Source organism: Rhamphochromis sp. 'chilingali', assembly GCF_963969265.1.
Source record: "Rhamphochromis sp. 'chilingali' genome assembly, chromosome: 3".
NCBI classification, from domain to species: Eukaryota; Metazoa; Chordata; class Actinopteri; order Cichliformes; family Cichlidae; genus Rhamphochromis; species Rhamphochromis sp. 'chilingali'.
Window position 1 is genome coordinate 34,581,906 of NC_137931.1, and position 17,804 is coordinate 34,599,709.

General features: G+C 41.5%; 1 protein-coding gene across 1 annotated transcript in view; it reads right to left on the minus strand.

The window, feature by feature from the left end:
• Window positions 1-16,962, minus strand: part of cyfip1 (cytoplasmic FMR1 interacting protein 1) — a 45,676-nt gene extending 28,714 nt beyond the window's left edge. The window contains exons 1-4 of the mRNA XM_080876995.1: window positions 16,780-16,962; window positions 3,194-3,314; window positions 2,689-2,778; window positions 2,267-2,344 (exon numbers count right to left, since the gene is read on the minus strand). Coding sequence (XP_080733121.1) covers window positions 2,267-2,344; window positions 2,689-2,778; window positions 3,194-3,310 — 285 coding nt within the window. The 5' untranslated portion in view covers window positions 3,311-3,314; window positions 16,780-16,962. The remainder of the gene's footprint in view (window positions 1-2,266; window positions 2,345-2,688; window positions 2,779-3,193; window positions 3,315-16,779) is intronic.
• Window positions 16,963-17,804: the final 842 nt, after the last annotated feature.

The following is a 17,804-nucleotide window of genomic DNA, read 5'->3' on the forward strand; positions in this document are numbered from 1 at the left end:
AGGGTCTGCCACCTAGTGTGGTAGCGACGATTCAGAGCGCCAGGGCCTCGTCTACTAGAGGCTTGTATGCTTACAAATGGCGAGCCTTCGAGCGATGGTGCCAGGACCGCCACACTCTCCCATTTCAGTGCTCTATTGTGGATGTTTTGACATTCCTGCAGGAGCTGTTGGATAAAGGCCTTTCGTTTTCGACGATCAAGGTTTATTTAGCGGCTATATCTGCTTGTCATATCGGTTTTGACGGGGTGACACCAGGTGCGCATCCCCTCGCCGTGCGTTTTCTGAAAGGGGTTCGCCGGCTGAGGCCCGTGCTTAAGTCCAGTGTCCCGGCTTGGGACTTGTCTTTGGTGCTGGAGGCCCTTTGTGGCCCTCCGTTTGAACCCGTTGAGTCGGTGGATATGAAACTTCTTTCGTATAAGACCGCATTACTTCTCGCTTTGGCCTCGGCGAAGCGAGTGGGGGACCTTCATGCGCTGTCTGTGCATCCTGCCTGCACGCAGTTTTCTCCTGATGGCCGCAAGGTCGTATTGCGTCCGAATGCCGCCTATCTTCCCAAGGTCATGCCTGCATCTTATAGTTCAATGGAGTTTGAGTTGCTGAGCTTTTGCTCCCCTCCTTTTGAATCTGAGGAGCAGAGGAGGGTGCATTCTCTTTGTCCGGTGCGTGCGCTACGCACCTACATTGAGCGCACTCGGGATGTGCGTTTGTGTGACCAGTTGTTTGTCTGCTTCGCTAATCCGAATAGAGGTAGAGCTCTGTCCAGACAGAGGCTGTCCCACTGGATTGTAGAAGCTATCTCGCTGGCATACAGCACCGGAGGTTTTGCGTTGCCCCACGGGGTGGGAGCTCATTCCACCAGGGGGATGGCGACCTCATGGGCTCTTTTTAGAGGGGTGCCTGTGGCTGATATTTGTGCAGCGGCTAATTGGGCGTCGCCGCACACTTTTGTGCGGTTTTATCGGTTGGACGTTACAGCCCCTTCGGTGGCTCATGCTGTCCTTTCTGCTGGGTCTACCACTCACTAAGGATGTGGTGGTCCCGTTCCGGTTCGGTGGCTGCTCTGCGGGGCGTGTATATAGGTCCCATACTTATGTGTTGTACCGAGTGAATCGACTGAAAGGGAACGGTTAGTTATGTCTATAACTTCTGTTCCCTGAAGGAGAGGAACGAGGTACAACACAGGGTGGCCCCACTGAGCAGTTGGCTCGGTGAAGAGCGGCTATCGAACTGAGGGATGACGGTGATGGCAGCGGCTATATGTGCGGGCGGGGCCTTGCGCGTGTCATCACACGTCATCTGCCGTAAAGGCGTGAATAAAGGTTTCTTCAGCCAGGACACGCGAGGGCGTGATATCCCATACTTATGTGTTGTACCTCGTTCCTCTCCTTCAGGGAACAGAAGTTATAGACATAACTAACCGTTATCAATCTCTGGCTCTCTTCTACAGCATGTCTTTTATCCTGTCTTCCTTCTGGCCGCCCCTCCCTGAGCCTGGTTCAGCTGGAGGTTTCTTCCTGTTAAAAGGGAGTTTTTCCTTCCCACTGTCGCCAAAGTGCTAAAAGGGGGTCATATGATTGTTGGGTTTTTCTCTGTATGTATTATTGTAGGGTCTACCTTACAATATAAAGCGCCTTGAGGCGAGCGTTGTTGTGATTTGGCGCTGTATAAATAAAATTGAATTGAATTAGTTCATTGGCAAATGTGACAAACTGATATCTCAGCTTTAAGCTGCATCATCACTTATTCCTCTGCTTATTGTTAAATATTTTCTCTTTTTTGTTTGTTTTTTGAAATTGTGAAAAATAATAAAAGTGTGACGATGAAACAAACAGAACAGATAAAGGAAGCAATTCAACAAACAACACCCAATAAAGTTCCTGTTATACTGATAATAAGGTATATAGTACATTAACTATTAAAATACATACATTTAAACTGGAACATACAAAGGTAAGAGGAAAAAATGAAAAAAATATGGCATTAATAAAAAGGACAAATTAACCCAAAAGCAAATTAGAACTAAAATATCAAACTTTTTACTCTTTTGTTTTTGATATCTACAATTATTTTGTACCTCTGTTGATGAATTTACCAGTGTGCATATATTAATTAGATCATTCACTTATTCATTCACTTTTTTCAGCACTCCTCCTTGTAGAGAAAAACAAAAATAAATACACTTAAGATGTCTGATGTCATTTTCTCTCTACACACTGACTCACTGCCCTGAGAACAACCAAAGCAGTAACGCGCTCTGTGGTATTACCTGTGGTATTGCACGTGAGCAGCTCCTCCAGGTGTAGAGCATGACAGCGTATTCCTGCCCCTCCTCCAGCATGTCGTTCTACATGAAAAAAACCAGTCACATCAGCGATTAAAGAAACGATCTACAATGATTCACAACAAAGCATGCATGCATTGAAACCCGCCCTGCCTGCACGCAGAGACCCCGAACCATCATCCCTCGCTAATGGGACACAAAGCATCGTCTGTCCCCGGGTCATTTCCTTCTGGGTTTGGATCCTGTTTGTGTTTGCCTGCCAGACAAACACCAAATGGTGGGAACCTTCCCAGGCCCCGTTTCCAGCAGGCCTTTGACCCAATTCTGACAGATTTATTTTTCCCAGTAAGTCAGAAGACAAAAGCGAGCAATCTGAAATCAGAGCGAGTGTGAACAATGTACTGTACCATGCTGGAGTGGATGGTGGCCTGCTCGATGTACGTGGCGATCCCGGTGACGAACGCGTTCCTGTCCTCAAAGTTGGTGTTGAAGTTGGGCTGTGATGGAAAGACGGAAAATGAAAGGTAAGCATCGTATCACAGCGCTCACACGGATAAAGAACATCTGTATACTGAAACCAAATCACTTTCGATTTCTTCTCCTCTGAACTTCATGTTGAACACTTCACAGCTGGCCACAATAAGCCATCATTAGCTTAGATAATTATATCTAACGGGGCGATTTCATCGTATTTCTGGAATCTGTGGAGCTTGCTGATACACCTTGCTGGTTCTCACAGCGGTTAAATGTACTTCACTGAGGAATCAGTGGGTTAAATGTGTCCATAAGGTATGCTCATACACTGCACATGTTTGCACTTACATGTGGGTGTATGTTTATGTTTGTAGTGACCCAGCATCATTCCTATTATTTATGTTAAGAAGTGTGCTTCAAGGTTTCCTGAGTACTGACCTGGTACATGACGGAGGAGGGGAGGGGCTCGATGCATGGCTGCTGGTCGGGGAGCGGCAGCTCCTCCAGCAGGTCCACGTTGGAGAGAGCATCCTCTAAGGTCACTGCAGTCGTCATGCTGCTGAAAAGCACAAGAAAAGAAACAAATTTACACTTTGGACATAATTAGTAAACTTAAACTGCTGCTCATTATAACATCTGTGATGATTTCAGCTGAATCAGGTCAGAATATTTTCTACCTTCGAAGAACTCCATGTGGTTCAGCCCAGTGATGTCGTATTTTAATATTTTTCTCACTTTAAAAGAAGTTCAGTTTGATTTATTCCAGGCTTAGTTTTCCCGTTATTATAATGTGGGGCAAAAGATACGATCAGAGCTGTTATTAACATTAAATGTCCCATAGGCTTCAACGCTCAACCAAGTGCAACATTAGAACAACCAAAGTAAACCCTCAGAGTAAAGAACATCTTAATCTTATACCGTTTTATGTTTTTTAACAGCCAACACTTTAGCTACACAGGAAATAAGTCAAACGTGCCATTGCCTGTTACAGTAAATACTTCTACTGTTTTATGCTGGTTGCACATATTGACACCCTCTGTAGCTCATCACACTGTTACCAACCTGCATGCAGCTGCAATGACAATAGCACTAAAACAAAAAGTAACACTGAGGCTGACGTGACTCATCAGTTTCTCAAGTCACACAAACTGTTAATAAAGTGCAACGTGACATGAGTTATTGTTTCGTAATTTAATTTACCCTGAGAGAAACATGAACAGGCACCGAGCGTAATGTCAGATGTTTGGCTGCAGATTACAAACGTTAGTCTTGCACTGGTGCAGGTAGAAACATCATCCACCAGGTCACTGGTGGCCCATGTAGGGTTCGAGGTGGAGTTTGGATTCAGTCCGTTAAGAGCTAAAAGCTGTGAGACTTTAAGTCTGGATTTTGTTTTACCCTCATGCTAAAATAGGCAAATGTTCAAACTCTAAACCAAGACAGATGTTGAGAGGCCAGAGGTAAACTAACCTACTAACCCACAGTGCATTCTCTAAAGTAGCTCCGCTAACACGGCTTAAACTAAGACAGCAGAGATTTTATTTGCAGGAGGCAGCTCAGGTGCCAGGTATTAACCTGTCGGCCGGTCTGTCAGCCTGCAGGCAGCAGAATAAGGGAGGGGTGGGGGGGTTGCTAAAGTCATACTGAGGACCTCAAACACAGTGAAACGATGCAGCGGCAGACAGAGAAGCTTCACACCATGTTTAGATTCCCCTTTATGCAACAGCCTCAGACTGTCCGGACACTTCCTGTCCAAAGCCTCAGCCAATGAGGTCACTGCTGAATCATAACCTCAGCACCGCTGAAAACAACAATCTCACTGGGCTACTGGGCTATTACGTTCAACTTCAGTCACTGTCTCGGCTACAATGACAAACGTGTCTAATGTGAAAACGAAATAATGGAGATGAAAGTCAGACTGTTTTACCACATTCAGTTTTACAATGATTCTCTCGTTCGGCCTTTCAGCGCAACATTTCCTTTTTCCTCTCCACAAAAGTCCATCGTCATTCTGTCCAGTTTATGCAGTTGAATCATAGTTCAAAGTTTAAGTAAATAAGATTAAATAGCGACGAGTTTCTCCTTTTTTAAAGTGTAATGAATCTACTATTAGTACTGACCAAAATTCATTTCTTTGGCGATGAGCAGCCCACCCAATCTGACAGCAGCTTTTTTATTTACCTGCTAATCTTGGCACAATTTTCCTGCCTCAGTTCCATTCAATTTTATTTATACAGTGCCAAATAATAACAACAGTTGCCTTAAGGCGCTTTATGTTGTAAGCTAGAACCTACAATAACACAATCATATGACCCCCTATGAGCAAGCACTTTGGCGAAAGTGGGAAAGAAAAACTCCCTTTTAACAGGAAGAAACCTCCTCACCCATCTGACCACAGGACTGTGTTTCATGAGCGCAATAGTGTGCCACATGTCCCAGTTATTTTTTTAAATACATCATCAATGACTGCACTGGCTGCTCATTTCTTTAAAGATATTTTTTTATTGTTTGACCGTTTGCTTTCTGACAAACTCTGGTTCGTCAGAGCCCGTTTCCTTTTTAAAACTTTTACAGACGTATTTAGTGTCTAATTTAGTGCTTTCTGAGAAATGTTTTTGATTTTTTATACTTTGAGCTTATTTCTGTGTTGTTCCCAAAACCTTCAAGTGTATAATTATATTTCATTTATTCTGCTGATGCCTCTCGAGTTTTGCGTGTCACTTTAATCGATTCTATAATTTGAATTCATTCTATAATTTATTTTTGAAAGATTTTAGGCTTATTTTAATTCTGTTATTGTGTATTTAGTGTTTTTGTGATGCATCCTGATGCTGCATGTGGTCAACAGATTTAGTTTAAAAGTGGACAGATGAGCTGTATTAGGAGTAGAGCTGGGCGATAGAACGATAACGATATGTATCGCGATATAACTTTTACTCGATAGAGAAATTAAGCTATCGCGATAGACCTCGTCGCTCTTGTCCTCTTAAAAAAAAAAAAGATCAGCCAATCCAAATTAAGTAGCGCAGAGCCGAACCAATCACAGCCGCAGCGTCACGTCGCGTGACTTGTTACGTACAGCACAAGTGCCAAGCCGCACGTGTGTTTGTTTGGGAAGCAGCCAGCGGGTAATGGAGGAAATGAGTGTGCCGACTAGAAAAATCAACCGAGCGTGACCGAAGAGAAAACAGATGATGGTTCCAACGCCGGAGAGATTGTCGAACGGAAGAGCCATAGAAGTTCCGTAGTGTGAAGGTATTTCGGCTTCAAGTCTGACAAAAAACAGAGTAGCGTGCACTGTAAATTGTGCCGAAAGCAAGTCTGGAAATACAATGAACTGGTGCATGCGTCACACTGTGCGCCACGTTATTGTTTCGGTGAAATGAATTTCTACAATACTGTTAATTCTACTCTCTGCAGTGTTTAAATGCTTACATATACACACAGTTACTGTCCCTCCACACATACGACTCGGTTCTGCTTCTATGCCCCAGCTTTGTTTACTTTTTCCCACCGAGGCTTCTAGACTTCTGATTGGCCAACATTTCTGCACGGTTAGGAATCTAGCGCCACCTGCTGCTTTGGCATGTTCATAGCAGCGTTTTCCTTCATTTCTGCCTTTATGTGTGGACGGGATTATTTTTTAAAACGAAAACGGAAAATCTCCGTTTTCAAAAATACCCGTGTACGCGTGGACGTAGCCTCAGTCTCTGACTGGAAGCGCTAATTCGTCATTCGGCTTTTGTCAGACTAAAGTAACTGTTAAAACTGTTTGAAAAGCTAAGCTATACAACAAGGAGAGATTGAGAATTTCCTTTTAGTTCTCAGTTTATTTGATATTGACAAAAGTTAGTCAGTTTTGTCTGTTCTTCTGTAAAACAAACTAAGATTTATTTTTAGAATTAATATTTTGTTTCTAAGTGGAATTGACAATTTAGTCTGTTTCGTTTGTTCTATTTTGAAACTTAAACGCTTTAGCGGCTGCCTTTTGTGTAGTTTGCAATATTTGCCTTTATTTATCTGAAAAAGTCTCATGTTCCTTAAGTACATCTACCCTGTTGAACTTATTATGGGAAATAAATATTTAAATAAAAACAAGCTGCTGATTATTTCACATTTTACTTGTGAGCAACGGCACATTTAAATCTTACAAATATAGTTATTTGGCTTATATCGTAATAGATATCGTTATCGCCTGAAATGAAAAAAACATATCGTGATATGAAAAAATCTCATATTGCCCAGCTCTAATTAGGAGGTGTTTGGTATGCTCTGCTTTGCTTTGCATTCTCACTGCTGCTGACTGTCTAACGTCACTGATACCCAACAATCAAAAGACCTTTTGCAATCAGAACTGACAGCGAGTCCAACAATTCACACCAACTGACCACCAAAACAAAAGCTCAGCGGTCACAGCGTGTGCGGGATCACCGAAGGGGTCACCGAGCTGCTGATCAGCAGATGGAAACATACAGTGGGGAAAAAAAATACGCAACTAAATAGATTTTTAAAAGTCTGCATCAGCATAAAAATCAGCCGATTCTTTGTGTACGGCAACTTGACTGCGTTTCTTTGTGCCATCCAAAAGTTTACTTTCATTCGATGAATACTTTCCAGGTTACACGCCTCAGAGCATCTGCACATGAAACTTTCAGGGCTGAAAAACTAATTTAAGCTCCATTAGAAACTGCAGCCAAATTAATTTTAAACCCACTCCAAGAGTCACAATCTAAACACTAAATCTGGTTTTAGTTCCGCATGTTTTTCCCCTCTAACCACCTCAGAGTATGATGGGATGTGTTATCACCATCATCATCATTTCAAAAGGTAAACCTTCAAGCCCAACATCACAAATGTTCCATATTTTATTGATTTTAGATGTAATGACACCCCCACCCAAAACAAATCATTTAAAATTAAAGGCTGAAAGTATCATCAGGATTTATGAAATGACTGTTTGGGTGGTGATTTGGGAAATAACTGTCAGCTGGGGTGGTTCGTCTAAATCTGTAAACTGTTCTGGTGAGCTGGAGCCACGGCCCCACCCGTATGACTCATGGGATATTTGGTGGTTGATGCTAAGAAAAGAACATTTAATCATGGCTTCAGTGTTGTCATCCAACACCGAAGAACAATAGAAGCTCATTAATCTTAATACAGTCAGATACACAAAATTATAAAACAACTGTGTCAGAGTTATCATCTCCTTTGGTGTCATTTATTGAATTTGATGTTTGAAGTCTAAAGAAACAAGACATTCACAATTTATTCAATTAAAAGGCCTCAGCAGCATATGGAAGAACCATAACAACCGTGCACCTCTTCCTCATGCTGATCACTAACTTGGTCACCATACCAATAAACGACACCAAACACGTGTCGGTAGCAGAATGAGCTGTTTAGCATTGGCACAGCCCACTTAACTCTGCTGCTCAACCCACAAATGAATTTTCAAACAACATATATTCTTAGTTTTTGTGATAAGCTTATATTCATCATCAAATGCATACCAAAGACCTGGATGGTGGAACACAAGCTAAGGCATGCACTCCATAGTGATATCTATAGAACATGTGCAGCTGCTCTTCTGATGCACATACACAAATAGTTGCTTGGCACTGTTTAGACTTCCTCACATTAATGAGACTGCATAAAAAGTTTCACAACAAAACAAAACAAAAAAAAGTGTCTCTTTGAAAACATTTCACCTCCACTTTTTAAAAAATGTTTAACTATACAATAGCTTTGCATAATTCACAGATCTCTCTCTCCCCCCCCCCAAAAAAAAAATCCTCTTTTATCTCAGTGGAGCCTCAGTGAGTGAAACAAACCGTTTGAGCTCCCCTTCCTTCCCAGAACTGGACTGCCGCTAGTCTGGTTTTGGTGAGTTTGGAATCCCCGTCTTTAAACTAGCTTTATTGTGACTGGATGCCTCTGACAAATAATTTGAGTAGCAGGAAAGTGGAACTTCTGATCCTTAGATTACCACATTAAACATATCAGCTCTCTCTGACATCACAGAGATCCAAAAAGTAGAGCAAAATGTGATAAATTGGGTGCTCAGAGCAGTCAGGGATTACTGTCCAAACACTGAGCTCATCATTAGAAACTTCTGCCATGGGAAGAGGAAGAGGCAGACAGTTACAGTCTAGATGGTGACACGTTGTCTTTTCTTAAGAAATCTGAGACGACAAAATGACTGAGGTTTGTGACATTATTGCAGTTTTTATTAAAAAATAACTGCTTTCAACATAGAACAAAATATCTGTAAGGCTGACTTTTGCAATAGCCAGCAGTCAGAGTTTGAATTCATATTGACTGACAGCATTGATTTTCATTGATTGCACTGCAATCTCACAGTCATTTTTTAATATCAGAGCCAACCAACGCAAAAATGCAGTCCTGTTACTTTAGCTACACTGAGGTGGAGCACAAGAAATACATTTCTATGCAACTTGTGCTCTTATTAAATGTTTTCTTGACCTGGGAGTAAAAATAGATTTGGCTCGTTGCAAAACAGTTTTACAAAAAAACAGAAGGAAGTCAGCTGGGAATAAATGCAAAGAGCTGATGATTTATAAATTAGCCAAACAAAGATGAACTGCCAACAGTTAAGTAAGCACCATTACAGACTACAGATCAGTCATCAAAAACTGGCAAAACAGGGAAGTATAAACCACAGAGAGAGCATGTGATGCGTGGTCGACTTCAGTACGGGGGAAGAACTCCTAATTTACCCTCATGTCCACTAAAATCGAAAGTAACCAATAAAAAAGGAGATGCAAATTTCAACAAAGATCTTCTTTTTTTTTTTAACTGAAAAACTGCTGCAGAGGGAAAAAAGATGTAAGCACAAAGAACAACTGCTGCTGAGTCTGCTGATCAGCTTTAACTCAGGAGGGAAACCATGTCCTGTATGTAAGAAAAAAGGAACCTTGACTTCAGTGCACAGTTCCTGTTAACATGTCTAGAGTTATGTCCTCATACAAGCGTTATTTTAGCCTGTTAGTTTGTGAGCTGTTGCACACACTCCTGAAGCTGCACACCATGTGTCTGCAGGCGTAACAGCGCAATAAGAAGATTAAAACCACCATCAAGCTTGTGGCCGAGGTGCGCTAGACAGACGCAAACGCAAGCTAAACATCAGCCGGGCAATTATCATAAACGAGAAAAGAATCAAGAAAGAAACAAGAGGTACAATCTGGCAAAGTGCTGATCCCAAAGAAAACTGCCTGTATGTTTGAAGGGCAAAGAGCAACTGTAGGTGGGCTGTGCATGAAATTATAAAAATTCACCGGACTTCCTACAGCGTCACCGCAGTTTTTTCAACTCTCTAACCTCCGAGGTCACAAAGAGGGGATATCCCTAATACGATCATCTCCCTCCCACTCACCAGCTCTTTAAACCTTCTGCTTGTGAGAGGCAGCCAATCAGAATAAAGTTATCTTGGGGGAGGGGGGGGCTAACGGCTCATTTTACACAGAGACTGAGATTAATGCTAAATTATCAGATAAAGGAGGATTATTTTGAGCTGTGAATCAACCAAAGCCACTCTAGGAGATGCCAACATAAAAATTTAGAGGTGGAATTAGAAGAAAAGAAAAGTGGAAGTATGTGTTTTTCCTGTAAAATGACCTTTTAATGTTATTTTCTGCAAACAGCAGCTGTGCAGCCTTCTTTTTTAAAAGAAGGAAGCATCAGTTTCTCTGACTGTATGCTTGGCACTGCTGGAGTGTAATTGTCACACGTCACATAAAAAGATAAAAACACTTTAAACAAAGAGCAGCGGATCACACTCTCAGAGGATTTTCACATCAGCACGCAGGGAGGAAGCCACATACGCTTCATATTCCTCTCAAGTGAAAAAACAAACAGATGTAAATCTAAACCCTGCACAACATCAGGCTCACATGTGTTTCCAAACATGGCAACCAGGCAACACAACACAGCTGCGTCGACTAACGCCATTCGCTGGGTGCATGAAACAGTACCAGCCTGAAGGAAGTCAGAGATGTTTTTCATGACAGAGGTGTGAAAACAGTTTTGCACTTTCTTATTTGCAGGTGACAACACAAAGCTTTTGGTTATCAGTGCAGAATCAATCTGGCAGTCGAATTAGCTGATCCATCCGTCCAAGCAGCAGGGGCGGATCTACTGTGGGGCCAGCAGATAATCGCTTGCCACCCAAAGTGCCACCCTCATTTTGCACATGACAATGTTGTTTATTACAATAAGCTAACATTAACCCTTTGAGCCTAGCTACAATTAACAATGAATATAAATGATAAAACTAAATATATTGCATACTGCCCCCCTTAAAAATGGGAAACAGCTTTGTTTCTTGTTGTCAGTAGCAACCGATCGTGCAGATTTCTGATATTTTGTGTAAACGTAAGCATGTAACAATGTAATTATTTCTAATAAAAGATGGTGAAACTTAAGTTAGACTTGTGTTTCTAACTGGTCCACCTCATGTTGTGTAGCTTTCTGGATTTTATACTTACTGGGCTACATAGTAACCTAAAAATTTGCATTTTTTAATGTAACTGGCGTGTTTAATTATTGGGGCTAAAGCCAATATAAAAGTTACAGGCTAGGTTTATATGAAACACATGTATATGTGTATTTTAACCACATATTAAAGAATCTAACATTTTCATATGTGTAACAAAAAAAAAAAAGGGCTTTGATTTTGCCACCCCATCTGATTTCCATACCACCCTCAGAAAATTTCTCCAGATCCGCCCCTGAAAATCATCTTTGAAATATCCTCGCTGCACGACACCTACAACATCATCCCGACCCAAACACTGCGATCCTCGTGTCTGTGCAGGCTGGATCGTGTTTGTCTTCTGTATTTTATTTTCTGATTTCCTGATAACCTGCTTTTTGTTTGACTTACAGAACTTTGCAAAAATCGCGAGTTAATCTTGATTCTTGAGTAGTGTCGTTATGATAAGTTATTATGACTAAGGAAAATACTTGTTACCATTTCTATACCACAGGGTAAAAACATTAAAAGATAAATAAATTAGAAGGCCTTTCTAACCCTAACCCCCTGGCCAAATGGTACAATAATCGTCATTTTTGGGTACAAAGGTAATCGACTACAGCAATCTGTAAAACACAGTGGTGATAGCGATGTTACAGAAAAGTCCCATCACATTATGATCCACGACGGAGCATCTGGAAAGTATCTAATTTGCAACGGCTTCATCAATTATCCCAAACACACTACCCTATGCAGCGAAAGCATACCTGGATAGAAAAAACACAGGGGAACACTATCAGTCATGAATGGGCCTTCCCAGAGCTCAGACCTCAACATCACTGAAGCAGTGTGGGATCATCCTGACAGATAACAGAACAAAAGGCAGAAACATCCAAAGAAGAGCTTTGAATGTCCTTCAAGAAGCCTGGAGAACTATTCCTGAAGATCCTCACAGAGAGCTGCTCAGAGACTTAAGACTCTGCTGAAGGATAAAGACGCTCAAACCAAAACTTGACTTCCAAGCTCATTAGAATTACACAAACTATGTTTTTACCTTATATATTGTATTTACATCTATGGTTTTCACACATTTCACTGCCCCCATTTCCAGTTTTACCAGAATGAAGGTCAAGCCTCAAACTGCAAACCCTACTTACTTGTTTACTTTTACAAGCAAAAGATGGAGAGATTTTTTTCATAAAAGGTGATTCTGTCTTAAGAGGGCCAACAGATTCACATCTGCAGAAGTTAACAGATATAAAACACAGAAGCCTCTCAGCCGCTTCCTGCTATGTTACAGTGTGAACAGTTTGCTATAATCTATTACCTGAGGTTTATTATTTAAAGGCTTACAGGATCACAAAAATAAAATAAAATGGCAGCTTCTACCAAAACAACATTAGATGTAGTCTAACTCACACTATCTTGCCTCATCACCAGCCCTCCCTCCCGCTTGCCTTCCTTCCTTCCTTCCTTCCTTCCTTCCGCCACATCTTCCAGCACACACTGATAAGTAAAGCACTTCATAAAAAGAGTAATAACAGGGCAGTTCTTTCTCCTTACAAATCCTAACAGCACCCCCCAATGTTTTAATATTCCCAGTAAAGCCCTTTCAATGGCTTTAGAAAGGTGCTCTGTTATATGAAGTTCATCCCACAATACACACATATCCAGTCATCCACCCATTCACACACACATTCACACACTGGTGATAGCAAGCTACATTGTAGCCACAGCCACCCTGGGGCGCACTGACAGAGGCGAGGCTGCCAGACTCTGGCAGAGACACAGACCTCTGACCACCACCAGTAGGCAACGGGTGAAGTGTCTTGCCCAAGGACACAACGACCGAGACTGTCCAAGCCGGGGCTCGAACCGGCAACCTTCCGATTACAAGGCGAACTCCCAACTCTTGAGCCACGATCGCCCCCACGATCTGGCTCTCTTGCACAGCATGTCTTTTATCCTGTCTTCCTTCTCTCACCTCAACCGGTCGCAGCAGATGGCCGCCCCTCCCCGAGTCTGGTTCTACCGAAGGTTTCTTCCTTTTAAAAGGGAGTTTTTCCTTCCCACTGTCGCCAAAGTGCTTGCTCATATGGCGTCATTTGATCGTTGGGTTTTTTTCTGTGTTTTATTATAGGGTCTACCTTACAATATAATAAGTGCCTTGAGGCAACTGTTGTTGTGATTTGGCGCTGTATAAGTGAAATTGAATTGAAATAGATCTGAAAATTACTGTACGATTATATGAACTTTCTATAGAAAGTATTTAAATATAGATATAATTTCTATATAATAACCGATGTCCTGTAACCGATGCCCTGTTAGAATGCCAGGGTTTTGTGATGTAAAACAATGACAACAAGATACATCACTTCAGGACCTTTTCCACCATTAATGTGACCTTTAACCTGTACAATTCAACTTAAAAAAAAAAAAAAAAAAAAAAAAAAAAAAAAAACACACACATAAGGAAAAAAAAAAAAAAAAAAAGAGTGAGAAACTTCAATAATAACCTAACGGCATAAATACGAGGATCCTTAAACAGGAACTGTGTTGGGCAACTGATTTTATTGCAGAATTCAGCGCATTTTCTTCAGGTCCCTCCACAGAAGAGCATGACACTGCCTCCCCCGTGCTTCACCATAGGTATGCTGTTCTGTGGTCATGTGCAGTGTTGCTTTTGAACCAAACAAACCATCTGGAATCATATTTTCATCAGTTTTTAGTTGTTGGTGAAGTCACTGTTGTGTCATGTTTTTTTCAGGTATTGATGACCATCTGAGAGCAGCAAAAAATTGATTTTAAATCAGAGTCAATCTCCTCTGACTATTTGGCATTAATCTGAATGTGCTTGGTTAATTATCCCCACCCATATCCACATTTATAGGTGGGTGCACACTAGAGCTGGGCGATAGAACGATAACGATATGTATCGCGATATAACTTTTACTCGATAGAGAAATTAAGCTATCGCGATAGACCTCGTCGCTCTTGTCCTCTTAAAAAAAAAAAAAAAAAGAAAAAAAGATCAGCCAATCCAAATTAAGTAGCGCAGAGCCGAACCAATCACAGCCGCAGCGTCACGTCGCGTGACTTGTTACGTACAGCACAAGTGCCAAGCCGCACGTGTGTTTGTTTGGGAAGCAGCCAGCGGGTAATGGAGCCAGCGCGTAATGGAGGAAATGAGTGTGCCGACTAGAAAAATCAACCGAGCGTGACCGAAGAGAAAACAGATGATGGTTCCAACGCCGGAGAGATTGTCGAACGGAAGAGCCATAGAAGCTCCGTAGTGTGAAGGTATTTCGGCTATTTCAAGTCTGACAAAAAACAGAGTAGGGTGCACTGTAAATTGTGCCGAAAGCAAGTCTGGAAATACAATAAACTGGTGCATGCGTCACACTGTGCGCCACGTTATTGTTTCGGTGAAATGAATTTCTACAATACTGTTAATTCTACTCTCTGCAGTGTTTAAATGCTTACATATACACACAGTTACTGTCCCTCCACACATACGACTCGGTTCTGCTTCTATGCCCCAGCTTTGTTTACTTTTTCCCACCGAGGCTTCTAGACTTCTGATTGGCCAACATTTCTGCACGGTTAGGAATCTAGCGCCACCTGCTGCTTTGGCATGTTCATAGCAGCGTTTTCCTTCATTTCTGCCTTTATGTGTGGACGGGATTATTTTTTTAAAACGAAAACGGAAAATCTCCGTTTTCAAAAATACCCGTGTACGCGTGGACGTAGCCTCAGTCTCTGACTGGAAGCGCTAATTCGTCATTCGGCTTTTGTCAGACTAAAGTAACTGTTAAAACTGTTTGAAAAGCTAAGCTATACAACAAGGAGAGATTGAGAATTTCCTTTTAGTTCTCAGTTTATTTGATATTGACAAAAGTTAGTCAGTTTTGTCTGTTCTTCTGTAACACAAACTAAGATTTATTTTTAGAATTAATATTTTGTTTCTAAGTGGAATTGACAATTTAGTCTGTTTCGTTTGTTCTATTTTGAAACTTAAACGCTTTAGCGGCTGCCTTTTGTGTAGTTTGCAATATTTGCCTTTATTTATCTGAAAAAGTCTCATGTTCCTTAAGTACATCTACCCTGTTGAACTTATTATGGGAAATAAATATTTAAATAAAAACAAGCTGCTGATTATTTCACATTTTACTTGTGAGCAACGGCACATTTAAATCTTACAAATATAGTTATTTGGCTTATATCGTAATAGATATCGTTATCGCCTGAAATGAAAAAAACATATCGTGATATGAAAAAATCTCATATTGCCCAGCTCTAGTGCACACACTTATGCAAACATATTATTTTAGTTTTTCTACTTTTATCTCCACCCCCAAAAAAGGTTTCAGTTTGTTTTTCTGTTGAATTGTGTAGGTTAATGATCACATGTAGGGTTCTGAAGTGATTCATCTGGTGTCATCCTCTATGATGCGGTTTTTATATCTACTTTATCTCAGGCATGGTGCAAACGAGCGCTTTGTTTTTGCTTATTGGTTGCTTCTTTTGAATAAAATAGAAGCTCAAACAGGAAGGAGGGCCTGACACTGCAGAGTATTAAAATATGTAATATAGTTTATAGCTTAGAATGATTTTTTAGCAAGTATTTATATTTTATGCTGTCTTATAGAAATAAATATCAAGTTAAAAAAATAATTTTGTTTATTTTGTTGTCTGATAAAAAATTCAACAAAATTAGAAATTTGAGTAAAGTTGAACTCACTGTCTCTGCAGAATGTAAACTGTACATCAACTGTAGATCAAACTCCAGCATCAGTTTGAGCAACCGAGACATCATTTCTCTTTCAACACATGAACACAGCAGTGAGTGTCAGCACAGTTGGGGGGTATATTCTGGAACTTTCAACTTTAGTCTCCAAACGCCGAATAAACCAAAATACCTAACTAAAACGCGTTCAAAGGATGACTGAGTTGATTTACTGGACCGTGAATGCAGCATCAGGACACAGGGGAATACAAATAGTTCTTGAACACACCTCTCCTGACTGTAATTCCCAAAGGAAAAAACAGAAGAAGAAAAAGTCGAGAAAAACCCCAAATGTTAAGCCTCACGTTTTAAACTCGGCGGTTTTTAGTTTGAAAGTGAAAAACTTTGACCGTTTTAAATCTCTGACCCCGGCGCCTCTCTCTGAAGTCCAGGTGTTACTTTTATCAAGTAAAATTAACTCGTCGGTAATGAAACGCGATGACAGTGTGTGATTAAAGCGGTTCTTTGGTGTGAGGCTGTCCTGCCTCCAACAGGACTCTGCGGTAAAAATGGCTCTTCGTGCCGTGGCCTGAGATTAGTCACAGCTCGGGCCTCGAGCAGGAAAACGGCTCTGCGACAAGCTGTTCACCTCCTTAGAGCTGATTATCTTTAGATCCGAGCCTGTTTTTACCGCATGGAGCCCCAACAAGGAGGAAACTGCCGAACCGAAGCGGCACAACTTTTTCTTTTTCCAGCCGTGGGCGAGTTAGCTGGAAACCAACTCTGCGATCAATCGTTTCTACTCACCCGGAGTTGTTGGTTTGCAGGGAAAACTTGTGCCTTTATAACCCGACTACAGCGCCATAAAGCTGGGAAGTTATCCCTCTCGCGACCCTGGAAGTCCCGACTTTGGACGGCTTTAATCCAAGAATCGCGTCCTGCCCTCGGTCCGTGTTATTATCATGGGCGGGGGACAGAAGCAGAGCTGGGAGTTCCTGTCCCTGAAACAGGGAAACTCAACAGGAAACTGAAAGAGCTGCCGTGCTGGACTCCTCCGCTAGGGCCGAAACTCCGAGGATAAAAGGTGCAGTCGGAGGAATGTGCCGTAGAAGTCTGTCAAAGTATGGAGGGCGGTTAGTGCCACAAGACACAGCCAACAAGAATCTGCTCGAAGTATGGTGGGTGGTTAGTACCCCAAGGCGGAGTCGATATCAATCTGTCAAAAGTAGATGGAAAAAGTGTTTGTGTAAATGGGCGAATAATACACGTTGAATAAAATGCTTTGAGTGCTCAGGCAGAGTAGAAAAGCGCAGCATAAGGACTTTTTCCGTTTATGGAGAGTAGTTATTACCACAAGATACAAACAAGAAGAACCTGCCCAAAGTACGGAGAACAGTTAGTTCCAACAGAACGAAGCCCGTGGAATGCTGTAAGAGCCTGCTCCATGTATGGGGGTTAGTTGGTGCCACAAAATAAAGCCAACAAGAACCTTCCCCAGTAGGAAGTTTTTGTGACTTTTTACGGAATCAAACTCAAAGTAATGTAAGTACTTCCAAGCTTTAGCTCTTCTGGACTCCATTTTATTATTATTCTGCAAATGGACACAATTGAAGTAGAATAAAATAAAATAAGCATAGGAGTTTGGCTGTGTATAGAGAGCGACTAGTGCCAAAAAATTATCACATTGTGGTAATATACCAAAAGAGCCTTGTGAAGAATGGAAACCAATTAAAAAGGTGGAGCTTCAGAAATAAACTAGAATGCTCTGAACTCTTTAATGAACTTACCAAGAAGGTGAAGACTGACAGAGTGAGCCAATCCTGAGCATGACT